General features: G+C 38.5%; 1 protein-coding gene across 1 annotated transcript; it reads left to right on the top strand.

Moving 5' to 3' along the window:
* The first annotated feature begins 7,973 nt into the window (after positions 1 to 7,973).
* LOC135470300 (ciliary microtubule-associated protein 2-like) lies at positions 7,974 to 15,365 on the top strand. Its single transcript, XM_064749156.1, has 10 exons — positions 7,974 to 8,131; positions 8,924 to 9,011; positions 9,573 to 9,743; positions 10,095 to 10,217; positions 10,558 to 10,695; positions 11,045 to 11,188; positions 11,590 to 11,757; positions 12,641 to 12,769; positions 13,574 to 13,698; positions 14,517 to 15,365. Exons 1-10 carry the CDS (start codon positions 8,082 to 8,084, stop codon positions 14,650 to 14,652), a joined length of 1,272 nt encoding a protein of 423 aa, XP_064605226.1. The 5' UTR covers positions 7,974 to 8,081; the 3' UTR covers positions 14,653 to 15,365.
* The last annotated feature ends 21 nt before the right edge of the window (positions 15,366 to 15,386 follow it).

Below are 15,386 nucleotides of genomic sequence, written 5' to 3'. Positions count from 1 at the left end.
ACTAAATGCTAAATCCGTCGGTCGTCGTCAAATGACTGAAAAATTGTTGAGTACGACGTTAAACCCAAAGCACTGACTAAATCCGTCGGTCGTCCTGTTAAACTTTTAACATCCTATCTTTCAACATGGATCCTCGGTGTAAGTCGACACAAAACTCCACGCTCTTTTGAGCGATAGTGATGCGTGTCAGGGACGGACTCGCAGACATTAGCCTTTTATGGATGAAAACCTTGATCTCTGGCACACAAAAGTGGCGGGTAGTAGCCAGAAGGGGTCAACTTTGTGTGCATACATTCGCATATTACAGTATCATAACTGACATAATAATCAATATCTACTTCGATCCGTATTTCAGCAGTCGACGTTTTCGGGATGTCACAGGTATTATAAATCCGGGCTTGTGCTACCTTCAATATATACTTGTTATCACTTGGTGAAAAGGCAAAAGCGAAAGCATGCGAAAGTACTATATGAGTCGGTTATAAAAGACTTATGTGTAACATGTGGACTGAGTATAATTTTAAATCACCCGAATAATATATTCAGTCAGGGGTTATAACCGCTGACAGTTACATGATTACCCATGCCGCTTATCATACCTTATCTTATAAAACCACTTTACATTACGTGAACTAGCCTGTGGCTATGTGTTGTGTAAAGATGACTGTCGTTTCACCTTATATTCACCCAAATGTTTTTACACGAGCGTCGAGGTATTCTCTTCTTTTGGCCGTCTTTGTGCATGCACTGTCATTTGACGCTACTGTAGATGACGCTACTATCTAAAAACGACAGTGTACGAGTAGTACACAAAGTTGTGGCAAACCTGCCCATTCACATAATGTGTCTATCAGCAGTACACAAACTGAGTACTTTTTAATGATAAAAGCACACAAGTTATGCACTGCTGATGCAAATATCATTGTGGAGGTACAAATTTGTACACAGTCTTTTATATAGAGTACTCGTTGTATGATTACGTGTGTTATATGTGTGTCAAAACGTTGGTGTAATAAAGTAGAGTGGAGACAGGAGATGGTAGGTTAGCATTGTAGAGTGGTTAAGAAGCTTGTTTTTCAGTGGCAAAGGTCATATATAGGGGCGTGCGCGCTGGACAAATGAATTTCTGGCTCTAACAGTTTTTGGTGCCTTAATTGATGACAATAAACGCTCAAACTTTCGTTGAGACCACTTGTCTCGCACCAGTATGGTGCGCTTATATATCAAACGGGGGAAAAATCATGAGAAACCTGGTTTAGTTTACCCCGAGCACTGAGGTTCCACTCATGAGACTGAATTGTGTAAGTGTAAAGGTCTTGAGTATACGTGAAACAACAAATAAACAAAAACATTTGTATCAAATGACTATGGAAACACCACTGTGGCTGGTCCTTATAGTTCAATACACAGACCAATGGGCAATATGTCACCGCCTGTAAACAATGAGTGCGAAAAGACGTCAGTCATCGCGGGCGACACCCATGTATAGAAGACGGAGGTACACAAATGTAGGCCTATGCTAAAATATTACTAACTCGAAACTCTTGTCGTTTCGATTAAGATGCGTGTTTATATACTGATTCATGTTGATTGTTGTTTGACGCCATTCCTAGCAACTTTCCGGTAAGACCACGGGGACAGAGGGGACGGCCGGGGTTTTATTGCATGGTGGAGTAAACCAGAGTGACCATGGGGTAAACCTTTCACCTTTGGCAAGAACTTTGCCGCGTGTCAGTGATGCACAGACTTGCACGACATATGCGCTCATGTAATGTTACGTAAGCCATGTTGAAACTCGGCCATACTGGCGGAAGACACTTGCAAGTGGCATTCAACGAATTCCTGAGGCCACTTATCATCACCAAGGCTTCATGTATCTTGAGATCTGGGTAATCTATAAATTCCCTGTATTGTAAGGCAAGGATTAAACCTGCACTTTGTGGTTCGCGTGTCACGCGGTTATGTGCGTCTCGTGCGTTCTCACTGAACCACGTTCCTTTTCCCAGGGCCCATGTTAAAATTCAAGCACAGCTATAATTAAAATGTTTTACTCCAGGAAGGTTAAAATTTGTACATTGATTCTTTATTTGCAGAACAATGTATCAAGCACAATTTGAGTTTTTCACTTGTGACTGGGGCTTTTTATGCACTTGCAATTTATGACTTAATTAAGTCTTTAAGTTGTTGAAGACAAACCCAGAAGCCGATGATGGACTTGTACAACTTACAACACATCGCTGATCTAATCAGTTCTCTAGAAACTCTACTGGCATAGAAACCTTGTTGAGTGAGACTCATTGCACGTGTTCGAACAAGGCTACATTATTATATCAGTAGTATTGTGTCAGTTATCTGATAGTGCAGTGGACTCATAAAGGCTTACATTCAAATAAATATAAATAAACACAATATACGTCATTAACTTATGCCAATATTGTAAGGCATCAGGGTTTAAAATTGCTATAGAATCCAGCGTTGCGCCAGGAAATTTGGCTGGAACAAAGCGCAGTACATGCTTTCCTCGAGGGCTTGGTCCTGAAATGAAACAAATACATAAAATGTGTCGTTACGTTAGTGTTAGGCCTGTATCTTGTCTTTGGTTCAGCTTGAGACAGAACATGTCTTAGTTTTGAAAAGGATCGATTAAACCACCGTTCCAATTTTTACAATTTTTAATTAGGGTCAGATTTGGTCGTGCGCGGATTCATGCAGAGTTGATGGCTATACAATGTCGTTGGTCTGTCGTGTGTTCCAGATGCATAGACCGTAATGAGTACATATAGAGCCGTCTCCGGAAAACAACTGTACTGTCAGGATGATATCGAATATCTTGACCCCCGGAACACGTGTACGAACATCCGCATTAAACTCAACAGAATCGCTAAAATATCTCTAGACATATTGGCGTTGACATTCACACAGACCTGCACAATGAATACACGTACAGATACCTGACTTACTAACCTAATTTGTCCAGGCCTTCGACCGAGTGCCTGGGAAGAAGTAAGAACACGTCCCTATTATCTCTGGGTTATAGCTCTCCATATTGTGGCTGTGGAGTTCCACTGCACAAATGGCAAAATGATCGAATCTCATCCCTACTATAACTCGCGTGCTTACAATATGTACATCATTGTACATATATATAGATACTAACTTACTTCACGTCATGCACAGTCTTCGTGTATCCATGTCGAAGTGTAGTGCAAGGCTTCCTGTAGGTTCTACAACCTCTCCAACCTCTATATTGCAAAAGTTCACAGACATTTTTCTCATAATTACGAGAGAAAAAATCTCGTAAGTATGTTGAATTTTTTTTTTAACCAACAACCTGCGGATGATCGTGCGCTTCCTTCCGGACTTACCTTCCTCCCATGATAATATGCGTTTCTGTGCACCAAACCAGGAAAGGTTCGACAGTAACTTGTCGGTGGTTTCGGTGCCCCCATTTCCCCCCACCCCCAAACCCACCCGTCAAACTGACTGATTAAGTGAAATATTCTTGAATGTAACGTGAAACAATCATCAAATAGATATTCACAAGCCACTGTTAGGTTACAGCAATTCAAGAATGAATGAATGCATGATTGTGATCTAAGGCCACATCGGCAATTTTCAGGCCACATTGTGACGAGAAGGTGTTCAAAACAGTAGGCAATAAAATGGTTGCCGATAGGGAGAGAACACCAAAAATAAAACAAAAATAGGCGAATAGGCGAAAAAGAACATGAGCAGCCATGGTATGTTTGATGTAGCGAGCATCACATCCAACACACTCAGGGGCGCTGCTCTCAACTAGAATACACAGTAATTGTGTTAAACAAGAATGCCCAGTATAGCATCTAGTTAAAACTACTTGTTCTCATGTGTATCAGAATTATAGCCAATGACAGGGTGAACAGCGTGCAGTTTGTTATGCATCTCATTCACCCTGCTAAAAGCCACAAATATATTTTAAAATGTTGAATAGAAAATCAGCATAAAGTATTTTTATTTTGGATATAGGTACATTTAGGACAGCCTTAGCGGCGTTTACATCCCAGTCATCTATCCATGGATACCAATATGATTTGGTAACCAACAGAATATAATATCTTTACCTCTTCTAATTAATTTTCTATGCAGACTAAAATATCGAGAATTAAAAGAGTTTAAAATTTTCTCTTTTGATAAAAGGCAGGAAAGTGAGTCGGTATTGATCGGTCAGCACCCCAGTTAGTGCTATGCACCACCTTGATTATATCAAGAGCCTTTGTACATTTATCTTTAAGCATTTTGTTGTGAGGTATAAAAGATAATATATTATCGGATAATATACTCAGAAATTTAGTTTGTCCAACACAGCGGTTCAGGAGTGGCATTTGTAAAGCAGCAGCCCGAATGCAAAATTTCCCGGTGGTTAATCTGTATCTTACAACGTAGACAAATTCCTTCAGTTCATGACTGGCATGACGTGCTCCCCTCCACATAAGAGTAAAAAAACAATTCATGGATTTGAATCTCATTCGGTTAAATCTTAATGCAGGTGTGTTGTGTATTGTATCTGTGTTGTTATATATTGATGACCAGTTTCTACTTTACTTAGTCTGTCCTCGCAGGTTGAGCGGTCTACACTGAAAAAATTAATTTGTTAAACTGAACAGAAAGTCTGTTGGCTGAGTGATGCTAGAGTGTATTCTGTTATAAAAACAAAATATTGTGTCGCATTCAACCTAGCATCGTGTTAGTCTAATAGAATGGTGATATTCAATAAATAGAATACGTGTTTTGTATTTAACATACAGAATAATCTGCTGCAATAACAGAAAACATTCTAGCATCACTCAGATACTTTCTGTTAAATTAAACAGATTAATTTTGGGAATATGTGCAGAGTTTCACACCAGACTAAAATGTTCGCATTGATCAGTGAGGTTAATCCAGCTCCTGTTGACTTGGCTGTAACCTTTCGTCAGGACGTTTGTGGGTTACCTGGCAAGGTGTGGTATATTTATTGATATACCCGTGCATCAGCTTCACTGCGCCACACAAGTGAAACAGTGTTCATAACAGCGTAAAGGTTATCAAACCAGTCAGTTAACCTATTCGCCTGATTTATTTCATCCATTGTTGTTTAACTCCATTGTTGTTCGTCTGTATATACATGTTCGCCTATATATATATTTTCGTCTATATATATATATATATATATATATATATATATATATATATAGAGAGAGAGAGAGAGAGAGAGAGAGAGAGAGAGAGAGAGAGAGACGAAGTTTACAGCCTTTGACATGTAGACATGCACGCAATATTTGTGGACGAAAATTAAGCTCTCACTAAGGAGCGTCGTGAACCTCTAACGGCGACGAATGGTCCACAAACGACAAGAGCGCCTGAATGTAGAAATTCTCTGTGCAAGGCGTATGCATCGGATCTGTCTGTTGATATGATCTGTCTGAGGACAGAAACACAAACTGTAGACAGATAAAACGATACAACTACAACGCATTTGGTGATAGCTCACAGTAGTTGTCATTAATATAACAAGTATGATATCTCTATAAGTGCAGTTTTACTGGAGATATGGACTAGACGGCTATTCCGACTGCTATTCACAGAATCGCATACCTGGCGTTGGAATCGAGATAGCCCATATTAGGTGTCATTAATGTACCAAGTATGAAGTCTGTAATTGTAGTATTAATGAAAATGTAGTCTCTTAAATTTTTATTGCAAGTTATGGCTGGCCCCTTTTAACAGCCTTCTGTTTACTGTCCACCGGGAAGTTATTTCACGCCACAGACTTCGTGTATCCATGTCCAAGTGAGGTCCAAGACTTCCTGTAGTTTTCAACAACCATTTCATTTGACACCTATACTGCAACAGTGCACAGGCAATTTTTCTCGTAATCAGGAGAAAAAAATCTCATAATTACCCCCCGAATTTTTTTTCTGGGTGATAGCAAAGGGCTTCCAAAGCGAGCCGCTTAAACTTAGGAGAATAATTTTTACGCATATTCTGTCTTTTTTTTTTCTCTTTTTCCTAATAGTACCAAAATAAAAAAAAATCACAGATAACAATTCTGGATGTGGTTTCTAAGGTCAGCCAACAACCTTCAGAGGTTGTGGACTTTCCCTCTGATCCGGTCTCCTTCCGACATAGTGGTAGTTGTGGTCGTACAAAGTGAAATATTCTTTAGTGCGGTGAAGAACTTCAGTCAAATAAATACATATGTTAGCTGTCGTGTTGATAAACAGGGTGTAGTATTCATTGGTTGTTCGTGAAATGATAGTGTCTTGACAATAATATACAAGTAAAACTTTGCTACTTTATATATTTGGAAACAACATAGCAAAGACTTAGTGAAATTTATTATCTTAGTGACTTCATTGATTTAGTGAAAAAAAAGCGTGAATTTATTGTGCATCGTTGGCGTGGACTTTTCCCACAGCCTCTCGCTTCCTATCTGAGAGGAGATAGACATGTGAAACAAAGTACAAATTCACCGAGCCGTAATACTGACAAATTCTTGAAGAGATAAAACAGTAATATGATTCTAACTTATCCCTAACATCGGCACCTCCGAATTCACTATACTAACTGATCTTTAATATCGGCACCCTCGAATTCACGATATAAATTCGTCCTTTAACATCATCACTTCCGAATTCACGATACAAACTCATTTTTAACATCGACACCTCCGAATTCACAATACAATCTCATCTTTAACATTGGCGCCTCCAAATTCACAATACAAACCGATCTCTAACACCGGCACCTCCGAATTAAACGTTAATACTACTTTTTCTTTCTTCCACTCAAAAGCAGACCCGTTTAGAATCATATGGTTTTTACACTACCGCACCATTTATGGTTAGGTGATTTGACGATTATTTTTAAACCAAAGTAATAGTAATACATATGGCTTCTTATTATAGATTTTGCGTAAATTTATAAAAGAAAAGGTCGTTCAAGTTCTTCACTCTGTGCGAGAGCTTTATACAGATACAATTTATAGTTTGCAACACGTCCTTATGCTGGTAGGCCATTGACAGGGCTGCTTCCTGGAATTATCGACGTGCAAAAGCCCTGTAAATTCTTTTTTTCATTTCATTTAGTAAATGTGCAGTGGTTTTGTTTAATTTCATAATTTCTTAATTTCCTACAAATAATAGTATGAAATACCCTATCAGTATGCATTTCGAATTGCACTTCGATTCTTTACCAATATGGAATCTTCAGCGCTTTTGTGTACGAAGTTTACGATACATATCCAGGAGCTAAGTTAAATCAAACAAACTTACTTGCAGTTTTGACACAATTTATGTCAGGACGAAATAACATTGTGAAACTTATATCATTCATAATTTCGCTTCTCTTTGGGGGCGGACCTTGTTTGAGTGGTTAAGTGGCTTGCAGTTCCACCTCTAAGAGGTATAACAGAAAAGAAATTTATCCAGTTATTTTCTTGTTGATTTTAGACTGGTAAATGTGAAAGAGTTGAAATTTCAGATCCTAATAGAATGCTTGTTGAACAATGCTTAATTGTCTTCCACCAATTTGCTGTGCATATCTGTTCGTCACATGTGAGAAATTGTTTTTTCGTTTCCTCTACGGATAAAACAGACTACCAAGTGCATAAGTGAAAAATCATCGAGTATGGCGTTCAACAATAATGAAATACTATAAATCCATCATATATAGGACCACCCAAGGGCAGCAACCCTTGCATAAAGTATGGGTTATCGCCCCTGAAGTCCGACCAGTCGTTCGGTCATGCTTTTAAATATTTACATTGACTTATCAGCAATTGTTTAAACAACAAATTACTGACTGCATTTTAGAAATACAAATATAACGGGGAAGGACAATGTTTTACCGCATAAGTGCTTGTTTTTTTGGGGTTTTTTTTTCAAAGCAGCTTTTCCTTCGAGAGTAGTGTTGCCATGTGACGTGTTTCCGCAAACAATATGGCTGCGGTTTGACAGGTGAACGGGCAGTGCACGCCGAACTCTTCAGTGAGCTCTGCACCCAAGACAGAGCTTTTTAACTTTGTGTATGCGCGTGATTCAGCTACTTTAGCACAAAACGAAATGTCAGTTAAAAAGTTCGGGGGAGCTCCTTTTGGCACACAAACAGCGAGGTAAGAAACGGAACAAGCAATAAATTAACTTTGCGACTTTAAATTTACTACGAATGTAATTTAACAGCTGTTTAATACCGGTACTATTGAATTGCTGAGCATTATGGTTTGTTTTAGCCTTTTGTTGCTGGTTGCACTGAAACATCAGAAACACTGAAAATGAAACAATAAAGTACGTGATAGAAAAGTAAAAATGCTTAAAATAAAGAGGAAAAGGAAGAAGAAGAAGAAGAAAAAAACAAAAACTGCCTCAACATGCGACAGTTTGACACATACACCAGGAATACTGTTAATTTAACTGAAAATGAGCAAGAAATGTAGTTGTATTGTAGGAATTGCAGTGATTCAGTTAGTTATTACCCTTTGTCGTATCGGTAAAATATCAATGTCTTTCACACAAAAATTGACACCTGAAGGGTTGTATCGGAAAACATAAGATTTTGTGCTTAGAGTAGAAAATCAGATGCAGAGCTAAATGTGGCTAAACATGCCAGTGCATCTTATGCTTGATTTGAGGGGAAATTTTGTATTTGTTTCATGGGCATCACTGGTAGAGGTCTCCATTGTTTGCTTTAAATATAGTACGGCAGTCAAAGCAGCATTTTCTTAATCCTACTGTTGATGGTATGATTTGGGGTTTTGTAAAGACATGGTAAACATTGTAATGCAATTTCGGTGTATATTTCTTTTCTTTCAGGGTTTGAAGAGATAAGTAAATATATGTGGAATGTAGGACAAAGTGTGCCCCTGTATGTGTTATTGTCAAACTAAAAGGCATTTTTGTTACTGCAGGTTTGATGTCTCTGGAATCCATCCTAAGAGTAAAACACCTGGCACTTTCACAGAGTTTCCTTATGACAAACACTCGACAGATGAAGTGGTAGGCTTTTATTGCTTACATTGTAATAATTTTGAAGTTATAAATGTCATAACTGTACATTGGATGCTTATTTGTTAATTTAACAACATTAAAATGTACTACCTCCAGATATGTATTTTATATATCTGGCATTCATTCAGTTGGTACTCTAGGTAAATGTCAGAATGTTAAATAAGGAGAGGAGATCATTTAGCTCACTGAATTAATTACTTGTAAACAAGTATGATATAGTTGGAAGGCTTAGTGGTAGAATAGAGGAACTTGGAGACAAGTGAAATCTGATAGGATTACTTGGAAACTCATAAAACTCCCTGCCGCCTGTCATAAAATGGCCCATAGCTATGAACTCTTTCCTTTATTGCGTCACAAAAATCAGTATATGTGTTCACATAAAAACACATTTGAAGTACACAAGCACTGCAGTGTCACTAAAGAAAACATGTTCTACTGGGATCAGTCTACACCTTCTGTGTTGCTTGTCCTCTAGTCTCCCATTCCATTTGCCTGAATGCATGTGCCTGCAAGCTCCTCAGATACTGTAATGATATTTATTGTTTTTAGACCCGTCGCCTTGGTCCTGGATTGTACAATGTGTATCGGGGTGGGTTCAGTGAACATGCAGTGGAGGAAAGGTCCTCAGGCCCTGGCTGGGCTCGGGCCCATGAGGTAGAGAAGATGGCTGCCTTACCACACCTCCTCCACAAGGAACAGTGGGAACTCAAAAGGCTTCTGGTATGTTCGTGGTATGGATTTGCAGTAGCTGGGCACTAAAATCAGGGTGTCTGATTTACAAGGTTTTTCTTATCATTCTTTTCTCTCCCATGTTCATGTCTTCAAAACATTGGCATCTCCCTGTCTAGGCCTGTAGTGGTTCGACACTAAGGGCAAATAAGAGTAGTTTTGCATGTAGATTTTTAGAAGTATGCCAGTGTATATGTTATAAGGTCTGCACTGTTGGAATTACAATTTTTTTGGAAAAACTGTGTGTGCCATTAGATAATAGAATTCTAAGTTTTTTTTCTGTTGTGATGTTTCCTAGTATGTGTGTCCTAGTATGAATATGCCCACTTTTATGCTTTACAGCAAAGAAAGTTAGGCCCAGGATCTTATGACATTCAGGATTCCTTCCACTCAACCAATACAAAACCCGGCAGTTCCAGGGGCATTTGTCAGACCTTGGCTACCAGGTTTAAGGACTCTGTCAGTGTAAGTCATTAACTTCTTCTTGTTTTACCCGGTACTCTTATTTCAGAAGCTATGACAGAAAGGCTCTACAGTTCCAAGTATTTATCAGTTTGCTTTTTCATTTTCAGTGTTTGGGAGTCTAGCCAACTCAACAGATCATGATGAACATGCTATATTAATTAAGAATGTAGAGCAAGGACTTATAAATATCAGTTCTTAGTAAAATGGTAGTGAACAAGGAAATGAATGACTACAAGGTAAATTTGTTGTTGTTGTTTTTTTCAGTTCATTAAAAATTCTTGCACTTGTCATGCCAAGGAGATTTTTTTCATCCACCAATGTATATTTTTTGTTCTTCCAGAGTAACACACCTGGACCTGGTACATATGGTAAAGGGGGAATTCCCCAAACAGTAATGGAGGAGAAGTCAAAGCAGTCCTTCAGCACAGTAGGCATGTTAGACTCTGGGGCTAAACTCAACAGAAACCCGACCTGTGTGGTATGTAAACTGTTGATTTTACCTTCTTCATCTGTTCCCCATCACACCAATTACTGAATATTATGTTTCACACATTATATACCCTGCCCATGTTTCATTATACATCATATTAAATTTATTTGTTCTTACTTATTTTCAAACATACCATAAAAGGATTTCCAGTGGGCAACAAATAAACCTGTGAATACAGGTAACTCAGACTTCTTTTACTTTATTAATCATACACATTTGTTGCAGAAAACAAAGAAAAAGAAAAAAAAATAGAGTGACACTACTGACAATGGTTTCTTTGCATATGTTAATAGCATTGTATGGTTGAATGCAAGTGTTATTTTCGCTAATACATTAGGGTTCAGAACTCGCTCCAGGCAGGTACAACTACTCAAGTTTTGTGGATGAACTGGAAAAAAAAGTGACAAGCAACCGAGGACCCTACGACCTATTTTCAGGTGACAGGAACAAGCCAATCACAACAGGACATTTAGCTGCGCCGGTAAGTCATCGAAATGATTTATTATTTAATATGTTATCTTTATTGTATTTTGCAACTGTATTTTGTTGCAGGTGCCATACATGGTTAAAGATGATTGATATTTGGTTTAAGACTCCTGTAAGTCATGCCAATGTACATAAGCTACAGTACATTATTGTTTCCTGGCTAGTACACATTTCTTAGTGTTTTGGACATTAGTAGTTTACATGATGCAGGTAGTGCAAGCTGTGGGATGGGATATCAGGAATTGAGAGCTCAAGAGAAGTCTTTTTCAAGAAGTGTGGATCACTAAAAATAAAAAATAAAAATAAAAAAAATTAAAAAATAATATTTATTTCGTTGTTGTTTTAAGGATTTCTGGGTTCTGAAAACATGGCATGAAATCTGAATTTTATTTACAGGCACTGGCTAATTTAGGACCTGGTCAGTATAGCTTAAAGTCATTCACGGATGACTGGGGAACACTCCACAAGAAGAAACATGGGAAATTTGGAAGCCTGAACAGATTTCCAGCTAAACCAAGTGAGAGGATGTTCTGCCAGAGCCTGGCTCAGTGCCCCAGGAATGCAGTAAGTACTGGAGTCACAAAAGCTCTGTGCATGCCTGTGTGACTGGCCTGACTAGTCAGGTCAAAGTATTGGTGGCCATCTTGGTACTTTTTGGTGATAGGAACCATCAAAAATAAAGCGTTCAGTCCATTGATTAAGCTATGTTTACATCCGGATCTAACCCATCAAATGGGGGATCATGCAATTCAATATGAAATGTTTGAGGCTAAGATATGACTTCACAGGAGCACCTTATAGGAGACACAAGATGGCCATTTAAAATGCTGTGAGTGGCAGTCTCAACAAAGGCTGACCCTGTCATGGGATGGTGTGGATATGGTATCCACGCACCCAACTGCCTTGCCCAGTTTAGTCCTTTACTACACGGAAGCCAGACTTCTGCTGATCTTTAAGAAAATAAAATTGAAAATCCTTTTTTTTTTTGTGCCTGATCTTAATATTTCTCTTATGACTTTTCTGATTTTCCAGGGCTTTTTAATGACATGAAAGGAAACAGGAAAATTTCTGACTCAGTCCATCTTTCCCACAAATTAGATGATTTTTCAGTTTTATATTACACGATAACAATGACACTGAAGTGAAGATTCATTCTGCACGTAAAACAGTTAAATTGGTGTAAAATATATATATATATGTATATATATATATATATAAAATATATGTGAAGATATTTTCAGATAGAGTTTTTGATGATATTTCTATTAATGCACAATTCATTTTTAGCCAGCAGTTATCAGTTTTCAGCTGCTCAATATGAATTTAAATGTCCTGTCAACTAAGGCTGCAATTCAAGCCAATACCGGCGAGCTGTTGGGTTTCTAATAACCCTTGTTATGTTTTTTCTTCCCCTTTAATAATGCATTGTTGTTATGCATGGTTTTAGAGTGAGCCAGGACCAGGGCACTATGACCATAAACGCATCTCTAAGTCAGCTTCCAGTAATGCTCCAGGCTTCCTCTCCTCTGCCCAGAGAAACGATCGCATCTCACAGAAATTTTTCACTAGGAACTCGGTAAGTTCTGCTCCAAACAGTTCACTCAATAGCAATACTTCTGGTACTTCACAGTCCTGATGTTGAGGTACGTGTAGTTGACCAGGTGGACAGGAGTGGACAAGCCTTGGTTTCACAAAGTTACCACAAGACATGAACACATTCTCATCCAATTCTTATGTACTCCATAAATGTTCCAAATATTGTCAGATTTTGATGAAATTTTGTGTCCAAGTTCAGATCAAGTTTAAAACCAGTCCGATCTCTGATCCTTAAGTGTTGCATATTTGGCGAATTCATTGATTCTCTTGAAGGTTGGTTTCTGTGCAATAACTGTTCCAGATGTTGTCTGAGTTTGGTAAACTTTTGTGTGCAGGTATTATTTTGTGTTAACTCATATCAAGTTTTCCTTATTTAGTGTGGGATGTATAATCCTTGTGGCTAGCCTACAAATGCCAGTCTCGTGGGTTTTCCCTGGGCTCTGCTCCCACCATAATGCTGGCCGCCATCGTATAAGTCAAATATTCTTTAGTACGGCGTAAAACACCAATCAAATAAATAAATCAAATGCCAGTGATCAAGCTGTCTTAGATGGTTAGAGTGCCAGGTTTCTGTGATGCAGAAATGAAGTCACCTGTTTGAATCAGATCTTGTTGCTTTGGTTGCCCCTTCAAATCAGTAGGTTTGTCAGGTACCTGTTGAAGGACTGTGGCTTACTACGGTCAGATTGGTTTCCCCTACACAGTTCTGAAGTACAGTGTATAAAAACACCATGTATGCCTAATATGTCCATTTACTACACAACCATGTTGTTGTGTTTCACAGAATCCAGTTGGAGCAGGTCGTTATGACGTTCAAAGGTTCGATGAGTGCCAACATAAGAATGGTCATACAAGTGTCTTCAAGTCAAGGACAACCAAACCAAATGCAGAAATGGCCAAATTCCTCAAGTAAGTACATTACATACATATGTACATTATAGTGAGCACATACAGCAACTCTTTACATACTAAACAGGCTGCAGAGGCCAAGGGCTGTCAAAAGTGTCTGCCTTGTGTGAGAAGGGGACCTGCATTCAGGTCTGGTGACAACATGCTGTTGCTGAGTGTCAGGTCTGTTGTTAGTGTACTGAAGCTGAGTAAGGTGTCATGTCTAGTGCCAGTATATTCTAAGTAAGTGCGGTGTCAGGTCTGGTGAGAGCATGCTGTTACTGAGTGGGGTGTCGGGTCTGTTGTACGTGTACTATAACTCATTTGGGTGTCAGTAAGCTGTAAATGAGTGAGGTGTCATGTCTGGTGTTGGTATATTGTTACGGAGTGGGTTGTCCCTATACTGTGACTGAGGGGGATATCAGGGCTGGTGTAAGTATACTGGAACTGAGTAGGGTATCAAGTCTGGTGTGAGTAGTACTTTAACCGAGTTGGGTGTCAGTATACTATAGCTGAGTGGGGTGTCAGGTTTGGTGTCAGTATACTGTACCCGAGTGAGGTGTCACAACAATTAGGTCTGGTGTCTTTGGCAAGGTGTCACAGTGAGGCAGCACTACATACATGAGTCTCTTGGCATTAAGTTTGATCTGTACACACAATCATTATTGTGGTACATACATCTCTTTCACTGAAATCATGTTGAAAGCAAAATAAACTCCAAACTCCAAAAATTTAGATGAGACAGGTGGAGACATTTTCTTTTATTGCAGGCTTATGACGTCATTTTATATGTAAAGTTCATTCCCACTAATCTACTTCTCTGTTTACTGTCCTTGTAGAGAGAGGATTCGGGCCAAGGATGTGCGTGTGGAGGACCGTGTGTTTCTGGTAACCCCAGAACCCCCGACTGCAGCCCTTCAAAGAACCAACACACAGACAGACTGGATGGCCAGAAAAGCTGCTACTGTCATGTAAAACTGTCCTGGCTAAAAACCAAGACAAAGCCCAAAAGTCATGTGCAAATGTTTTTGTGTTGTTTTTTTTTTTTTCACTGAAGTATACAGCTGAGAGAATCCTATATCTTTTTGTTGCTCAAAGTTTTTATTTTATATATTAACGGTTTAGTTACTTTACATGAACATGGAAAGATTTACCGAGACATGACCTAATGGCTTATGGTGATTTTACAGTTAATTTATTTAAGTTTTACACTTACCATACAAGGCACAGTAGTCTTTCACCAAAGTTACCACCAGTATTATGCTTAGTCTGCTAATCACAAGTTAGTATTTGTCTGCACAGTGCTTAATACAGTGGGTATTAAGAGATTTGGGGTGATGAGTTTAGAAGGGATGGGGATGAGTTTTTAGCTTTGTTGTGTATTATTTTATGTTTGACAGTTAACAAAGTTTAGAGTAAACTTTTGAAACCTAACATTAACAAGAAAGGATACAGCTTGTTGACTTTTTAAAACAGGTTTTGAGTCTTAAATATTTTACTTGTACTGTATATGGTTGTTGAACATATTTTACATCATTTCTTCCACATTTTCCCCTTGCCTTGTTGATTGTCCGTTTATAGACACACAAAGGGTTAATTTCTGTCACAGAATTTTATCTCTTATTCAAATGACAAATGTGCCACAATATTGTTACATTTGGCATGTCCTGATTCTTTATATATATATATATATATATATATATATATAT

The sequence above is a fragment of the Liolophura sinensis genome, chromosome 7, assembly GCF_032854445.1.
Source record: "Liolophura sinensis isolate JHLJ2023 chromosome 7, CUHK_Ljap_v2, whole genome shotgun sequence".
Classification (NCBI taxonomy): domain Eukaryota; kingdom Metazoa; phylum Mollusca; class Polyplacophora; order Chitonida; family Chitonidae; genus Liolophura; species Liolophura sinensis.
The sequence above is the reverse complement of the archived record's forward strand: the minus strand, read 5'-3'. Positions and strand labels throughout refer to the sequence as shown.

Bases quoted from the DNA above. Each gene is read 5' to 3' on its own strand.
- LOC135470300 (XM_064749156.1), top strand. From the start codon at position 8,082: ATGTCAGTTAAAAAGTTCGGGGGAGCTCCTTTTGGCACACAAACAGCG. The intron at 8,132-8,923 runs GTAAGAAACGGA...TTGTTACTGCAG, and splicing joins TTTGGCACACAAACAGCGAG to GTTTGATGTCTCTGGAATCC. The intron at 12,770-13,573 runs GTAAGTTCTGCT...TGTGTTTCACAG, and splicing joins AATTTTTCACTAGGAACTCG to AATCCAGTTGGAGCAGGTCG.